This window comes from Lagenorhynchus albirostris, chromosome 3 (assembly GCF_949774975.1).
Source record: "Lagenorhynchus albirostris chromosome 3, mLagAlb1.1, whole genome shotgun sequence".
NCBI classification, from domain to species: Eukaryota; Metazoa; Chordata; class Mammalia; order Artiodactyla; family Delphinidae; genus Lagenorhynchus; species Lagenorhynchus albirostris.
In genome coordinates, this window is record NC_083097.1 from 163,637,446 (window position 1) to 163,651,519 (window position 14,074).

Genomic DNA, 14,074 nt, shown 5'->3' on the forward strand with positions numbered 1-14,074 from the left:
CACACCCCTACATATACATACATGTATATATACACACACACACAAAGAGAGATTTTTTTAAATTGTGGTAAAACACACATAACATAAAATTTAGCATTTAACCATTTTTAAGTATACAATTCAATGGCATTAAGTACATTCACACTGCTGTGCAGCCATCACCACCATCCATCTCTAGAACTTTCTTTTCTCCCCAAACTGAAACTCTGTCCCCATTAAACACTGACTCCCCATCCCCCTCCCCCAGCCCCTGACACCCACTCTCCTACTTTCCGTCTCTACGGATCTGACTCCTCTAGGGACTTCGCATAACTGGAATCATACAGTATTTATCCTTTTGTGACTGGCTTATTTCACTAAGCATAATGTCCTTAAGGTTCATCCATGTTGTAGCAGGTGTCAGATTTCCTTTTTAAGGCTGAATGAAGTTTCGCTGTATGCATATGCCACACTTTGTTTATCTAATCCTCTGCAGATGGACACTTGGCTACTGTGAATCATGCTGCTAAGAACACGGGTGTACAAACATCTGTTTCTGTCCCTACTTTCAATTCTTTTGGATCCATACTTACAAGTGGATCTCCAAGGGCTTTTATTTTCTTTCTTTCTTTCTTTTTTAAATCTTAATTTATCTTATTTTATTTATTTTTGCCATATCCTGCAGCACGCAGGATCCCCGACCAGGGATTGAACCTGTGCCCCCTGCAGTGGCAGCTCGGAGTCTTAACCACTGGACCTCCAGGGAAGTCGCTCCAAAGGCTTTTAAACATCTGAAGAGATGCTCAGGCTAACTCACAAGTGACCTAATACAAATTAAAACTACCCTGGAATACACCCTCCCCATCATGATTACAAAGATGGAAAACCCTTTGGTGAGAGTGTGGGGAAACAGGTCCTAGGGTGTGCCTCTGGCGGGAGGGTCAGTATCACAATGTTTGCTTGGAAAGACAATTTGAGGCTATGTCCATGTAAGTACCCTCAGACCTATTTGTAATCCAAATTCTAGAATGTTATCCTGCAGATAAACTGCAGCGACTCACCTTCAAAGGCATTCAAAGGTATTCATGGCTACTTTGTGTGAGGCAGGGGGTAAAAACCTAAATTTCCAGGGGCTGGAGAGCAGTTTAAATAAATCATGGCCCATCGGGTTGGCAGGGAAGGAAACCCATAGGCCAAATGAAAGAGCCAGGTCGGGCAAAGAATTCCATGCTATTGGGGGTGGGGAGAAGAAACACAAAAGCAGAGCACTTGGGGACTCCCTGGCGGTCCAGTGGTTAAGACTCTGAGCTTCCAGGCACGGGTTTGACCCCTGGTTGAGGGAACTACGATCCTACAAGCCATGCAGCGAGGCAATCAATCAATCAATAGCAGAGCACACAACACGCATCTAAGTGGAGCGTGTGGGACTTCCCTGGTGGTCCGATGGGTAAAACTCCCCACTCCCAATGCAGGGGACCCGGGTTCAGTCCCTGGTCGGGGAACTTAGATCCCACATGCATGCTGCAACTAAGAAGTCCGCGTGCTGCAACTAAGACCTGGCGCAGCCAAATAAATAAATATTTTAAAATAAATAATGATAAGTGGAGTGTGTCGGGGAGGGTGTCTCTCTCTGCTGGCAGTAGGGCGGACCGGGTGACCCTCCACCAAATGAGAGCATTAGTCTTGATTGATGAGGACCTGACATGCCCACCTTCACCCCAAGGGGGGTCCGTCCGTTCTGAGCCACAGACACCATGCAAGGACAGCCAAGTGCGCCTTTGCCAACATTTTCTCCCTGAGGCCCAATGCTCCCTTTTCTCCAGTTATTGCAGCCAGAACATCCTGCCCATCCTGGGGTTGTGAAATGCCACACATGATGTACCGGGGCAGCTGGTGTGTGCTGCAGGTGCAGGGTACGTGTGACAGAGGACAGAGGCTTTCCGCCAGGGGACACGGGTCCCTGGGGACACTGGAGCTGCTGAGTCAGCCACGGGACCTGCGGACCCCGAGGAGGGTGATCCACGGGCGGTGATCTGTCAGTCGGCTAACATTGTCCCAGAGCGTTTTTAAACATCTCTGCAATCCCGTCTCAGTGTAGGATACTCTGCCGTATAATACACTGGAATTTAAATTTCTAACTTCTAACAAGTGTTCATTTCTAATATAAATTTTTTTTTTTGCCGCACCTCCTGGCACTGGGATCTTAGTTCCCCTACCAGGGATTGAACCCACGGCCCCTGCAGTGGAAGCATGGAATCCCAACCACTGGACCGCCTGGAAGTCCCTCTAATATCAATTTAAATCAGTATTTTATCTCTGATTTTGGATTCTATTCCATAGGGCAGGGCTTTTCAGGGTCTGATTCCACCTCAGGTGACACAGAAGACATGGTGGGGCATCGACCCCCAGGGCCCCCATAGGATGGGTGGGGAGGCCCACATTCTGGGCCTTGTTCTTTTTTTTTTTTTTTTTTTTTTTTGCGGTACGCGGGCCTCTCACTGTTGTGGCCTCTACCGTTGCAGAGCACAGGCTCTGGACGCGCAGGCTCAGCGGCCATGGCTCACGGGCCCAGCCGCTCCGTGGCATGTGGGATCCTCCCGGACCGGGGCACGAACCTGTGTCCCCTGCATCGGCAGGCGGACTCCCAACCACTGCGCCACTGGGGAAGCCCTGGTTCTTGTTCTTTTCTGACATCGAGAGCATCCCGGGGTTCGGGACAGCCCGCATCCAACTCAGTCTGGTCTACCTCAGCACAAACCTCCCCCCACCTGGAGCCCTAATCGGTTCATGAACCCCACCCGTGTTCTTTGTGCCCCCAGCCCTGGGAATACCCACCCGTGGATGGGATCCACCACAATGGCCCGTGGCTTGGAGCCTTTCTCTTGGAAGAGCGTCTTCCTCTTCACACCCTTGGTGTCAGCCACTGAGACGGTGCCCAGGATGGAGTCAGTCCAGTATATGTTGCTGTGGATCCAATCCACTGCCAGCCCATCGGGGGCCTGGAGATCCTCGCTGATGACAGTGTCGTAGGAAGAGAAGCTGGAGGCTCTGTTGATCTGGGCGCTGAGGGGAGAGGAGGAGAGTGTCAGCTCCAGGGACCCTCAGTCCACTCAGGGACTGGGGCTGCACGGGGCGGGGCCCAGGCTCACCTGTAGATCTTCCTCTGGGACAGGTCGGACCAGTAGATTCTGTTGCTGGCCACCTCCGTGTCCAGGGCGACCACGTTCTTCAGGTTGGGAATGAGGCTGGCGTACTCGCTGCGGTCCAGAGTCATCTTCCTCACTTCGTGGCGGTTGGTGAAGAAGAGGTAGGCGATGGTGCCTGGGGAGCCAGGAAGGGGAGTTCAGGAGAGTGAAAGGGACCCTGGCCTCCACTGTCACCCTGCAGGGTCTGACTGAATCAGGGGAGACACCAGGATGCCTGCCTGGGGTATTAACAAAGTGGTTCTGATGTGGATCGGGGAGGACATGGTAAATGACTCACTTCAAATGCAAACTAACCAGCCCACACCCCGCCACATCCTTTACTGGGGTCTCACACTCTTGCCCACTATCCACCTTCCCTAGTCACCCCAGGGACAGGTGCCAGACAACAAGGGCCAGCGTCTATTCCCCAGAGACCACGGAAATTATTCAAACTCGCCTGTTCCTTCCCACAGAAACCACAATAAAGGCTCTCCCACAACCCCGGTTTGGTCTGTTGGCCTCACCATAGCTGAATAATAGTAAAACCTACATTTGAAAACATCTGGGCCCCAGCATTTTACATTGAAGAACGTAAAGATGAAGAAATGATAACGGCAAATGTAAACAAAGTGATTCCTAATGTCAGGGAATTCTGCTTAGTGCTTTTCCTACGTTTTTCTCTCATTGACCCTCACCCTCCTAACAGGCAGCGGCTGTTGTCAGCTCCCTGTACAGATAAGGGAATTAAGGCTCAGAGAGAAGTGACTTGCCCAAGGTCACACAGCTAGTGGGTGGTAGAGCTGGGATTCGAACCTGGGTCACTTTGACTCTGGGGGCTGTGCTATAACCATGACATCAATATCCACCAACACACCGAGCCTTCTACAACTGACCCCTGTCAGAATATCCCTTCCCATGACACCATTCCAGCTGGGATGGCATCTGTAGGGACCTGACCCTACAGAATGGGATGAAAATGAAATCTCAAATCCTGGAGGGCTTCACACATGGGGATGTAACAGAGGGAAGCCAGGGAGCTGTCAAAGGGATGATGACTGAGAGGTCCTAGGGGAAACAGCTCTAAAATATTTCTGCAAAACTGGCCCTCATTTGGAATCACACTGCAAGAGCAGAACATGACAGAAGACAAAGGATGTTTGGGTGACCTGTCAACTTCACCAGGACAGCTATGCCTCCAAAACCATGGGATCCCTTGATCTAGGTGATTCTAAGAATTAGTGCATGGTTGCAGTTCTAACCTAAACGTCAGGTAGAAGAAACTCAGTGATTTGTACTATTTTGTTTCATTATGAACAATTATATTTTGGTCTCTTTTCAATGGATTTACTGTTTTTGATATAAGTTCCTTTAGCTGGAGGGGGTGCAGGCTGTTCAGGCCATGGCTTTCCACTTCTTGTGCCCTGAAGCCCCTCATGGGACTGGGGGCTACAAACCATCCCCCACGGGATTGATCTGCATCTTCAGAGAAGCTGGACAGGTGTGGGCAGCTCCCTAGCCCGATTCCTAACTAGGCTGTGGTGTTCACCTACCAGAGGCCTCCGGAGCAGATGGTCTACCCCCGGGTCACTGCAGTCGGTGCAAAGTTCAGATGATAAAATTCCCCACCACGTTCGTTCCCTGTCCCGCCGCCTCCCTGCACTCACCCACGGCCTTGCAGGCCTTGGTGAGGGGCTCCAGCTGGAAGCCCTCCTCACACTGGCACTTGTAGCTGCCCTCGAGGTTCACGCAGAGCTGGCTGCAGGCGTCTGGGTCCTGACACTCGTCGATGTCTGCGGGATGGGACACAGAGAGATTTGGGGCATCTTCCCCACGGGGTGCAGATGGAGCCATGGGCTCTGACCAAAGGCCGTGCATCCCAGTGGCAAATGGGGAACAGCTCATCAAATGGGGGATAGCTCATCCCCTCTGGGGAAGACCTCCAGGGCCGGGGACTCTGACCAACAAAATCTTGGAAACAGCCAAGTGTCACCTCTAACAGTGACCCCGACCTCACCATTCACCTCAGGGCACAGCCAGCAGGGCCAAGCTGAGTCAGCTGAGATTTCTTTCTTAATTATTAATCCCCAAAGGCCAGAAGCAAGTCCTCCCTGAGAGCCAAGCCGGCGACAGTTGGCCCGTGCACCTGGCCTCCTACCAGCCCTGTACAGAGGGGACGGTGCCCACGCCCACTTAATGGATGGGAAAACTGAGGCTGAGGGCTTGACCTTCCCCATGTCCAGGGAAAGGGCCAGGGCTCGGGAATCACCTTCACATCTGTGCTTGTCCACCAGCTGGAAGCCCTCAGGACACAGGCACTCGTAGCCGATCTTGAGGTCGTTGCAGATGTGGGAGCAGCCGCCCTTGTTGTCCAGACACTCGTTGGTCCCTGTGCCAGGTGGGGGATGGGGACCGGTCACACTCTTGCCTCCAGCCACCACTCTCCCGCCACCCTGTGCTATTTCGCCGTCATCATTATAATCACCACAATGACTGTGCAGCTGCAGAAGTACCATGACTCCTAAGAGGACTCAGCCACTGTCACATGGGACGCCATGGATGAACCACGAGGATGTTATACTGAGTGAAATAAGCCAGGTATAGAAGGACAAATACTGCACTATTCCACCTCGAGGCCCCTATTGGAGTAAAATTCATAGGGACAGAAGGGAGGATGGTGGGTGCAGAGGCTGGGGGAGGGGGAGGGGGACTTAGTGTTTAACGGGGACAGAGTCTCAGTTCTGCAAGATGAAACAGTTCTGGAGATGGATGGTGGTGATGGTTGCACGACAACGTGAATGTACTTAAAACACTACTGAACTTCACTAAAAATGGTTACGATGGTAAATTTTTATGTTTTTTTAACCATAATTACAATTTTTTTAATTATAAAAAATAAAAGCTGGGGCTTCCCTGGTGGCGCAGTGGTTGAAAGTCCGCCTGCCGATGCAGGGGACCCAGGTTCATGCCCCGGTCTGAGAGGATCCCACATGCCATGGGGCGGCTAGGCCCGTGAGCCATGGCCGCTGAGCATGCGCGTCCGGAGCCTGTGCTCCGCAACAGGAGAGGCCACAGCAGTGAGAAGCCCGTGTATCGCAAAAAAAATAAAAAATAAAAGCCACATACAACTTCCTACAGTTACATATATTAACCCATTTAATCCTCCCTACAACCCTAAAGGCAAGGGAACTACAGCTGGGGAAACTGAGGCATGGCCCGATTAAATGACCTGCCCAAGATCACAGCACTGGACTCGAACCCAGGGCACTCGGCTCCAGAATCTATGCTCTTACCCTCTGTACCAGGCATGGGCCAAAGCCAGCCCTCCACCTGCTCGTACACAGCTAAGAAGGGTTTTTACATTTAAAAACAGTTGAAAAATAAGAATCGAAAGCAAAATGGTATTTCATGAAAAAGTTCTATGAAATTCAAGTTTCTGTATCCATAATAAAAGATTCCTTGGAGCACGGCCCCAAGCATTCATATGCACGTGTATGCATCTGTATGGCTGCTCTTCTGCTACAATGGCCAAGTTGAAGAGCTGTGACACAGACCTTATGGCCTGTAAAGTCCAAAATATGGGTCATAGCACTGCTAAAACTACACGCATTGCATCATTTGATCCCCAGCAGCCCTAGGATGTGGGAGCAGTTACTGTCCCATTTTACAGCTGGGAAAACTAAGGCTTAGAAAGCCAATCCACTTATCCCCAGCACCCCCCCCCACCATCTGTCTCACCCCACAGCACTTGTGGGCCTGGGTGGGCCAGCCCCTCGCAGCACCGCAGCACCCACGTCTGGGTCCCACCCCTGCTCTGCCAGCTGCCCGCACCCTGGGGCTCACCGCACTCCTTGAGGGGTTCGTCCGACCAGTCTCGGCAGTCCCTGACTGAGTTGCACACTTTGTCCAGGGAGATGCACTCGCCGCTTTGGCACTTGAACTTGTTGGGTCCCTCACACAGAGTCACTATGAGAGCCACAGAGGAGGATCAGGTGCTTCTGAGCAGCAGGAGCCCACTTAGTGCTTTTTATTAATATGATAGCTTATTCATGCAAGAATAGATGCAAACGTATTTGGTAATAAAACAGAATAATTATTGAACGTCTGTGAAGCCTCCACTCAGCTTAAGAATTAGAATGTCACCAAGAGCAGGGGCTGGGAAACTCTGGCCCACTGCCTGTTGGTTTAAATAAAGTTTTATTGGCACACAGCCCTGCCCATTCATTTACATATCATCAGCGGTGGATTTCACGCTATAATAGCAGAGTCCAGTAGTTGTAATTGAGACTATGGCCCACAAAGCTGAAAATACTTACTATCTGGCCTGTACCATTGGGCCCTGACAGAGACTATTATAGTGGTCTTTGCCATCCCATCCCCCTACTCTCTGCTACCCCCAGAGGTAATGATAGTCTTGAATTATGGGTTTACCATTTCCTTATTTTTTCATTAATCATTCTATCAAACATGTATGAATGAACAATATATTGTTGAACTCTGCTTGTTTTTGAGTATGATATAATAACTATACCCAGTAAATTCCTACAACTTCCTTCTTGCTCCCAACCCCAAGGTTATGAGGTTTGCCTGGGCTGCAGACAAGGGCGTAGCCTCATTTTCTCAGCTGTATGGTATTCCACTATGTGCCGTTTAAAATTATTTCCATATACCCCTGTTCACAGCAGCACTATTCACAACAGCCAAGGGGTGGAAGCAACCCAAGTATCCATCCACAGATGACTGGATAAACAAAATGTGGTCCATCCATACAATAGAATGTTATTCAGTCTTAAAAAGGGAGGAAATTCTAACACCTGCTACCACATGGATGTACGTTGAAGACATCATGCTCAGTGAAATAAGCCAGTCACACAAAGACAAATACTGTGTGATTCCACTTACATGAGGTCCCTAGAGGAGTCAAATTCATAGAGACAGAAAGTAGAATGGTGGGTGCCAGAGGCTGGGGGAGGGGGAGGGGGAGTGAGTGTTTCACGAGGACAGAGTTTCAATTTGGGAAGATGAAAAGAGTTCTGGCAATGGATGGTGGTGACGGTTACTTAGCACTACTGAATTGACCCTTAAAAATGGCTAAGATAAAAAAAAAAGGTTAAGACGGTAAATTTTATGTTATAGGTATTTTACCACAATTAAAAAAATACTTTGGGACTTCCCTGGTGGCACAGTGGTTAAGAATCCACCTGCCAATGCAGGGAACACGGGTTCAATCCCTGGTCTGGGAAGATCCCACATGCTGCGGAGCACTAAGCCTGCGAGCCACAGCTACTGAGCCTGTGTCTAGAGTCCGCGAGCCGCAACTACTGAGCCCCTGTGCCATAACTACAGAAGCCAGTGCACCTAGAGCCCGTGCTCCGCAACAAGAGAGGCCTCCGTAATGAGAAGCCTGCGCACCACAACAAAGAGTAGCCCCCACTGGCTGCAACTAGAGAAAGCCCACGCACAGCAACGAAGATCCAACACAGCCATAAGTAAATAAATAAACAAATAAATAGATAGATAAATAAATACGTATTTTTTTTTAATTAATTCTACTGCTGATGAACATTTGGGTTGCTTCCAGTGTTTTGCTGTTAGGACAGTGCTGCTCTGCCTGTTCTAGAGCTTTTCTCCCAGTGCAAGTTTCCCAGGAGCGGAACTGCTATGTTGTAAATTCAGCAAAGTGCTTTACATGGAATCGTACTGTGCATGTAACTGAGCTCAGGGACATGAGCTCTGTACACTCCGACCGCATTAAATCTCACAGTCCTGAAGTAGGTGCTTACATTTTGCCCATTTGGCAGATAAGTGGACGTGAGGCTCAGAGAGGTCAAGTAACTTGCCCAAGGACACACAGGAGGCTTCTCCCTTGTCTGGGATGCACCATGCTCATCCCCCTACATCTCCCCATGGCCCTGGACCCTGGCGGGACAGAGCTCACCATTGATGCAGCCCAGCTCGTCGCTCAGGTCCTTACAGTCATACTCCCTGTCGCACTGCCGGCTGCCGTGGATGCAGGTCCCATCTGAGCACTGGAACTCGTCAGGCCGGCAGGTGGCCACAGCTGGGAAAGACAGAGCCAGGTGTGGAAAATAAGAAAGTGGGCAGGAAAGCACCCTAACACAACCGTTTTCTTAGACTTTTCTCCAGTCTGTCCTCGTATGCAGGAAATTCATTAAAAAGCTGGCAGAGCCAACAGGCCATTCTCTGCAGAAAAGCAGTGATGTGGTCCCAACCCAGACAGAGGCACGGCCAGGTAAGCTATGATAAATCATATCAATACCACTGAGTATCACACAGCCCCTCAAATGACTCACACTGCAAACGTAAAACATGTTTCAGTTGACACTACCTAAAAAGGCCATTACAATGAAATCTTGGCGGACACACGTGATGACTAGAATAGGGTCATTCTAACCACGGTCCAGACCTTGACCTCCAACAGGTTTTTGCTTTACCCTAATTCATTAAGCTCTAAGCTTAAGTTTTCTGCACTTTCCCATGGGTTACATTTCACTATCAAAATGTTTACAATTTGAAAATTCGATTTCAGGAGGTCAGTGAAAAAAGATGATAAATCTATGGGCAGAATGATCCTCCCCACCCACCTTTTTAAAAGTATGCAAACGGGCTTCCCTGGTGGCGCAGTGGTTGAGAGTCCGCCTGCCAATGCAGGGGACACAGGTTCATGCCCCGGTCCGGGAAGATCCCACATGCCGCGGAGCGGCTGGGCCCATGAGCCATGGCCGCTGAGCCTGCGCGTCCGGAGCCTGTGCTCCGCAACGGGAGAGGCCACAACAGTGAGTGGCCCGTGTACCGCAAAAAAATATATATAAAATAAATAAAATAAAATAAAAATATGCAAATGTCTGGAGCTTGTTATTTTCAAGTGTACTTGCTCTGCTGTGACCTAGGTAAAAGAGGAGAATGATCCTACTTTTTGTTTTGCTTTGTGTATTTAGAATGATCCTATTTTTAACCCCTGTGTCTATCTTTGCATTAAGGAAAAAAATACAACTGAACATAACTCTCGCAAAACATGCTCTCCGATGAGAGTTCACATGGTGGGGTGATCAGGGATGGGTTCGGGTTCACAGGTGTGTGTCCTCAGAGGGTTACTCTGCCTTTCTGTGCCTCAGTCTCCTCATCTGTAAAGAATGAGGGAAGCGTGCTCTCACAGGTCATGGGGATTAAATGAGTTTGTGTTCAGTTTTATTTGTTTATTTACTTATTTATTTTTTATTTTTGGCCTCGCCGTGGGGCTTGTGGGATCTTAGTTCCCCAACCAGGGACTGAACCCCGGCCCTTGGCAGTGAAAGAGCGGAGTCCTAACCACTGGACTGCCAGGGTGTTCAGTTTTAGAACCGATCGATCACATACAAAGTCTTCAACTGTTTTGTTTTGCCTTATTTATTTTTTGGCTGCGCCAGGTCTTAGTTGTGGCATGTGGGATCTTCACTGCCGCAGGTGGGATCATGCGGGATCTTCATTGCGACATGTGGGGTCTTTAGTTGCGGCATGCGGGATCTAGTTCCCTGTCCAGGGACTGAACCCGGCCGGGTGCACTGGACTCCGCAGGCTGGAAGTCCCTTCAATCGTTTTTAAAAGGTGTAAGAAGTTTTTAAAAAGTCTAATTACGGGACTTCCCTGGCAGTCCAGTGGTTGAGACTCCACGCTTCAAATGCAGGGGGCACAGGTTCGATCCCTGGTTGGGGACTAAGATCCCGCATGCTATGTGGGGCGGCCAAAAAGGAAAAAAATAATAATTAAAAAATAAAATGTCTAATTACACCTATACAGCGATTGCAACTCTGAACACTGTGCACGTGGGCAAAGATGCCAAAGAAACAGAAAGACGAAAACGACCTACATCACTAGCCGTGCAAGAACGGCCCTGATTCAGGGTGCACTGACTCAGGGCCACGTCTTCATCACAGTCGCCACTAACCACCTGTGGCTATTTAAGTTTCAGTGAGTTAAAATGAAAGCAACCTAAGAATTCCATCTTTCAGTGGCACCAGCTACACTGGCCAGCGCTCGTGCACTGGGCAGCATCACAGCAAGTTCGATTGGATGGCACTGGATTCTAACCGAGGCCCGCAAAGGTCGATGCTATTGCCCCATCTGCAGGGGAGGAGACCACAGCACAGTGGTCCCTGGCCAAAGGTCACACAGCACAGATGACACCAGCCAGGCCCGGAGCCCAGGATCCTTTCTGGACCCAAATTATACTGCAGGTTGCAGTTTGCTCCCCTGGGCAAAAGAGATTAATTAAATAGGTGTTCCAGACTGAGCACTCTTTGGAGGATAGCTTGTCCTCCATGTGACTGGAAAGACTCGAACATGAAATGGGACCGATTTTCTTGCTATGAGATGTGAAACCATTCAACCACCTAAAGGCACTGCCCCTGCCCCGACTTGGGGGAGCCTGGGGACAGATGAGGGGACCCGTGCGGCGCCCCTACCACAGTTCTCCTCGTCAGACTTGTCCTTGCAGTCGGGGTCGTGGTCGCAGTGCCAGCTGGAGTGGATGCATTCGCCGCTGCGACAATGGAACTCGAGGGCCGAGCAGGGGTTGTTGCCCTGTGTGGGGTCCGACGGCTGAGGGCTCCCGCAGTGCTGCGGCCACTCGTCAGAGCCGTCTTCGCAGTCGGGGTCGCCGTCGCAGGCCCAGAGCTCGGGGATGCAGGTGGAACTGTTGCACTGGAAGCTGGCAGGGCTGCAGGTGGGCACGGGGCAGGACACCTCGTCTGAGCCATCTAAGCAGTCCAGGTCCGAGTCGCAGACGAACTTCGGGGCGATGCACTTGCCGTCATTGCAGCGGAACTCGTCCTGGGAGCACGTCTTGGGGGCTGCGGGGACGGACGGGAGACGACAGCCCGGTCAGCAGGGAGCCTCCCACCACATTCTGACACAAGCCCATTGCACAGATGCAGACACTGAGCCAAGGAGAGGCCAGAGCCCAGTGGTCAGGAGCTCAAGGCAGTGGTCAGGAACCCTGAACACGGAACCGCTGCCCTGGCCGGAAGACTGCCCAGCTCCTGGGCCCCCTCTGTGCTTCAGTTCCCTCATCTGTTCGTGTCTTAAGGCATTGCTGAGGACTTGGGGTATAAAGCTCTCACGTTGGGCTGGGTACATGGGAAGCAGTATGAGTCTGCACAGGGGACTTCCCTGGTGGTCCAGTGGTAAAGAATCCACCTTCCAATGCAGGAGATGCGGGTTCAATCACTGGTTGGGGAACTGAGATCCCGCATGCCGGGGCGGGGGCAACTAAACCCCTGCACCACAACTACTGAGTTCATGAGCCTCAACTAGAGAGCCTGCGTGCTGCAAACTACGGAGCCCATGCACTCTAGAGTCCGCGTGCCACAAGTAGAGAGAGAAAACCCACACGCCACAACTAGAGAGAAGCCTGTGCCCTACAACTACAGAGGAAGAAGCCCCAGCGAGGAAATGAAAGATCCCACATGCTTCAACAAAGATCCTGCATGCCTCAACTAAGACCCAATGCAGTCAAAAAAATAGTGTGCACAGGGAATACAGTCAATATCATATAATAAATTATAATGGAAAAGAATATGAAAAAGAATATATGGGGGCTTCCCTGGTGGCGCAGTGGTTGAGAGTCTGCCTGCCACTGCAGGGGACATGGGTTCGAGCCCTGGTCTGGGAAGATCCCACATGCCGCGGAGCAACAAAGCCTGTGCACCACAACTACTGAGCCTGCGCTCTAGAGCCTGCAAGCCACAACTATGGAAGCCCACGTGCCTAGAGCCTGTGCTTTGCAACAAGAGAAGCCACTGCAATGAGAAGCCCACACTCCGCAATGAAGAGTAGCCCCCGCACGCCACAACTAGAGAAAGCCTGCGCCCAGCAACGAAGACCCAACGCAGCCAAAAATAAATAAATAAAATAAATTTATTAAAATGTTCCCCAGGGAGCTGTTTCATCAGATGACCACTAACCAAGGTTAGACGTGCATTTCTAAGGTAAATGTAAGCAAACACTCACTTTTTGGGTCTTATGGCTTGTGGGATCTCAGTTCCCCAACTAGGGATTGAACCCTGGCCACGGCAGTGAAAGCCCAGAATCCTAACCACCTGGCCACCAGGGAACTCCCCTTTTTAGTTTTTTTTAAGACTCTCTTAAGGGTTTTCATATTTTGTGAACTTGAAGATTTGATGTGATCTCAGTTATTTAAATTTTCCCCAGGATTTTTTGTTTTTTGTTTTTTAAAGGGCCTTATTTTGTTAAAAAAAAAAAAACCTATGCAATTGAAAATGAAATTATAAACAATGAATAAAATCAAAGAGACAAGACAGAACCAACTGCAAAGTGCCTTCCCCTCCAAGACTCTCGGCCTGTTTCTTCACAGAACCCTCAGTTTGGGGAACAAACTCTGACCTTAGCCAGGAACCCGGTCAGGTCACTTGGACTAAACCAGGACCCACGGGCCACCAGGCCAGTGACCCCACTTACGACAGCCTTCCTCGTCTGAGCCGTTCTCGCAGTCCAGCTGGCCGTCGCATCTCCAGGACTCAGGAATGCAGCGATTGACATGGCCCCCACAGCTGAAGTCCCCCGTCTTGCAGGTGACAGACACTATGGGAGAAACAGGATTCAGCCTTAACCCAGAGGGAAGACCAACCTGCCTCGCCAGTCCGAGCTTTGCAAGGGAAAAACCCAGAGTTTTCTGACAGGGAGTGCCGAGCCCACTTTTCTGAGTCAAAATGAAGGACATTTAATGGAGCTTGTTTAAAATTAGAAGCTAGGTGCTGCAAAGGTTTTGGAACGAGATGGAGGTGGTGGTTGTACAGCACTGTGAATGTATTCATGCTACTGAACTTTACTTTTTTTACTTTTTAAATTTTTTTGGCTTTTTAAAAATTGAAGTATAGTTGATTTACAATGTTGTG

General features: G+C 50.1%; 1 protein-coding gene across 4 annotated transcripts in view; it reads right to left on the minus strand.

Moving 5' to 3' along the window:
* The window catches only part of LDLR (low density lipoprotein receptor), a 36,013-nt gene that overhangs the window by 9,978 nt on the left and 11,961 nt on the right, over positions 1–14,074 (minus strand). For all 4 annotated transcript variants that reach the window (XM_060145126.1, XM_060145124.1, XM_060145123.1 and 1 more), the window contains exons 3-10: positions 13,638–13,760; positions 11,624–12,010; positions 9,100–9,222; positions 7,005–7,127; positions 5,431–5,550; positions 4,829–4,954; positions 3,129–3,300; positions 2,815–3,042 (exon numbers count right to left, since the gene is read on the minus strand). In XM_060145126.1, the coding sequence (XP_060001109.1) occupies positions 2,815–3,042; positions 3,129–3,300; positions 4,829–4,954; positions 5,431–5,550; positions 7,005–7,127; positions 9,100–9,222; positions 11,624–12,010; positions 13,638–13,760 (1,402 nt within the window). The remainder of the gene's footprint in view (positions 1–2,814; positions 3,043–3,128; positions 3,301–4,828; positions 4,955–5,430; positions 5,551–7,004; positions 7,128–9,099; positions 9,223–11,623; positions 12,011–13,637; positions 13,761–14,074) is intronic.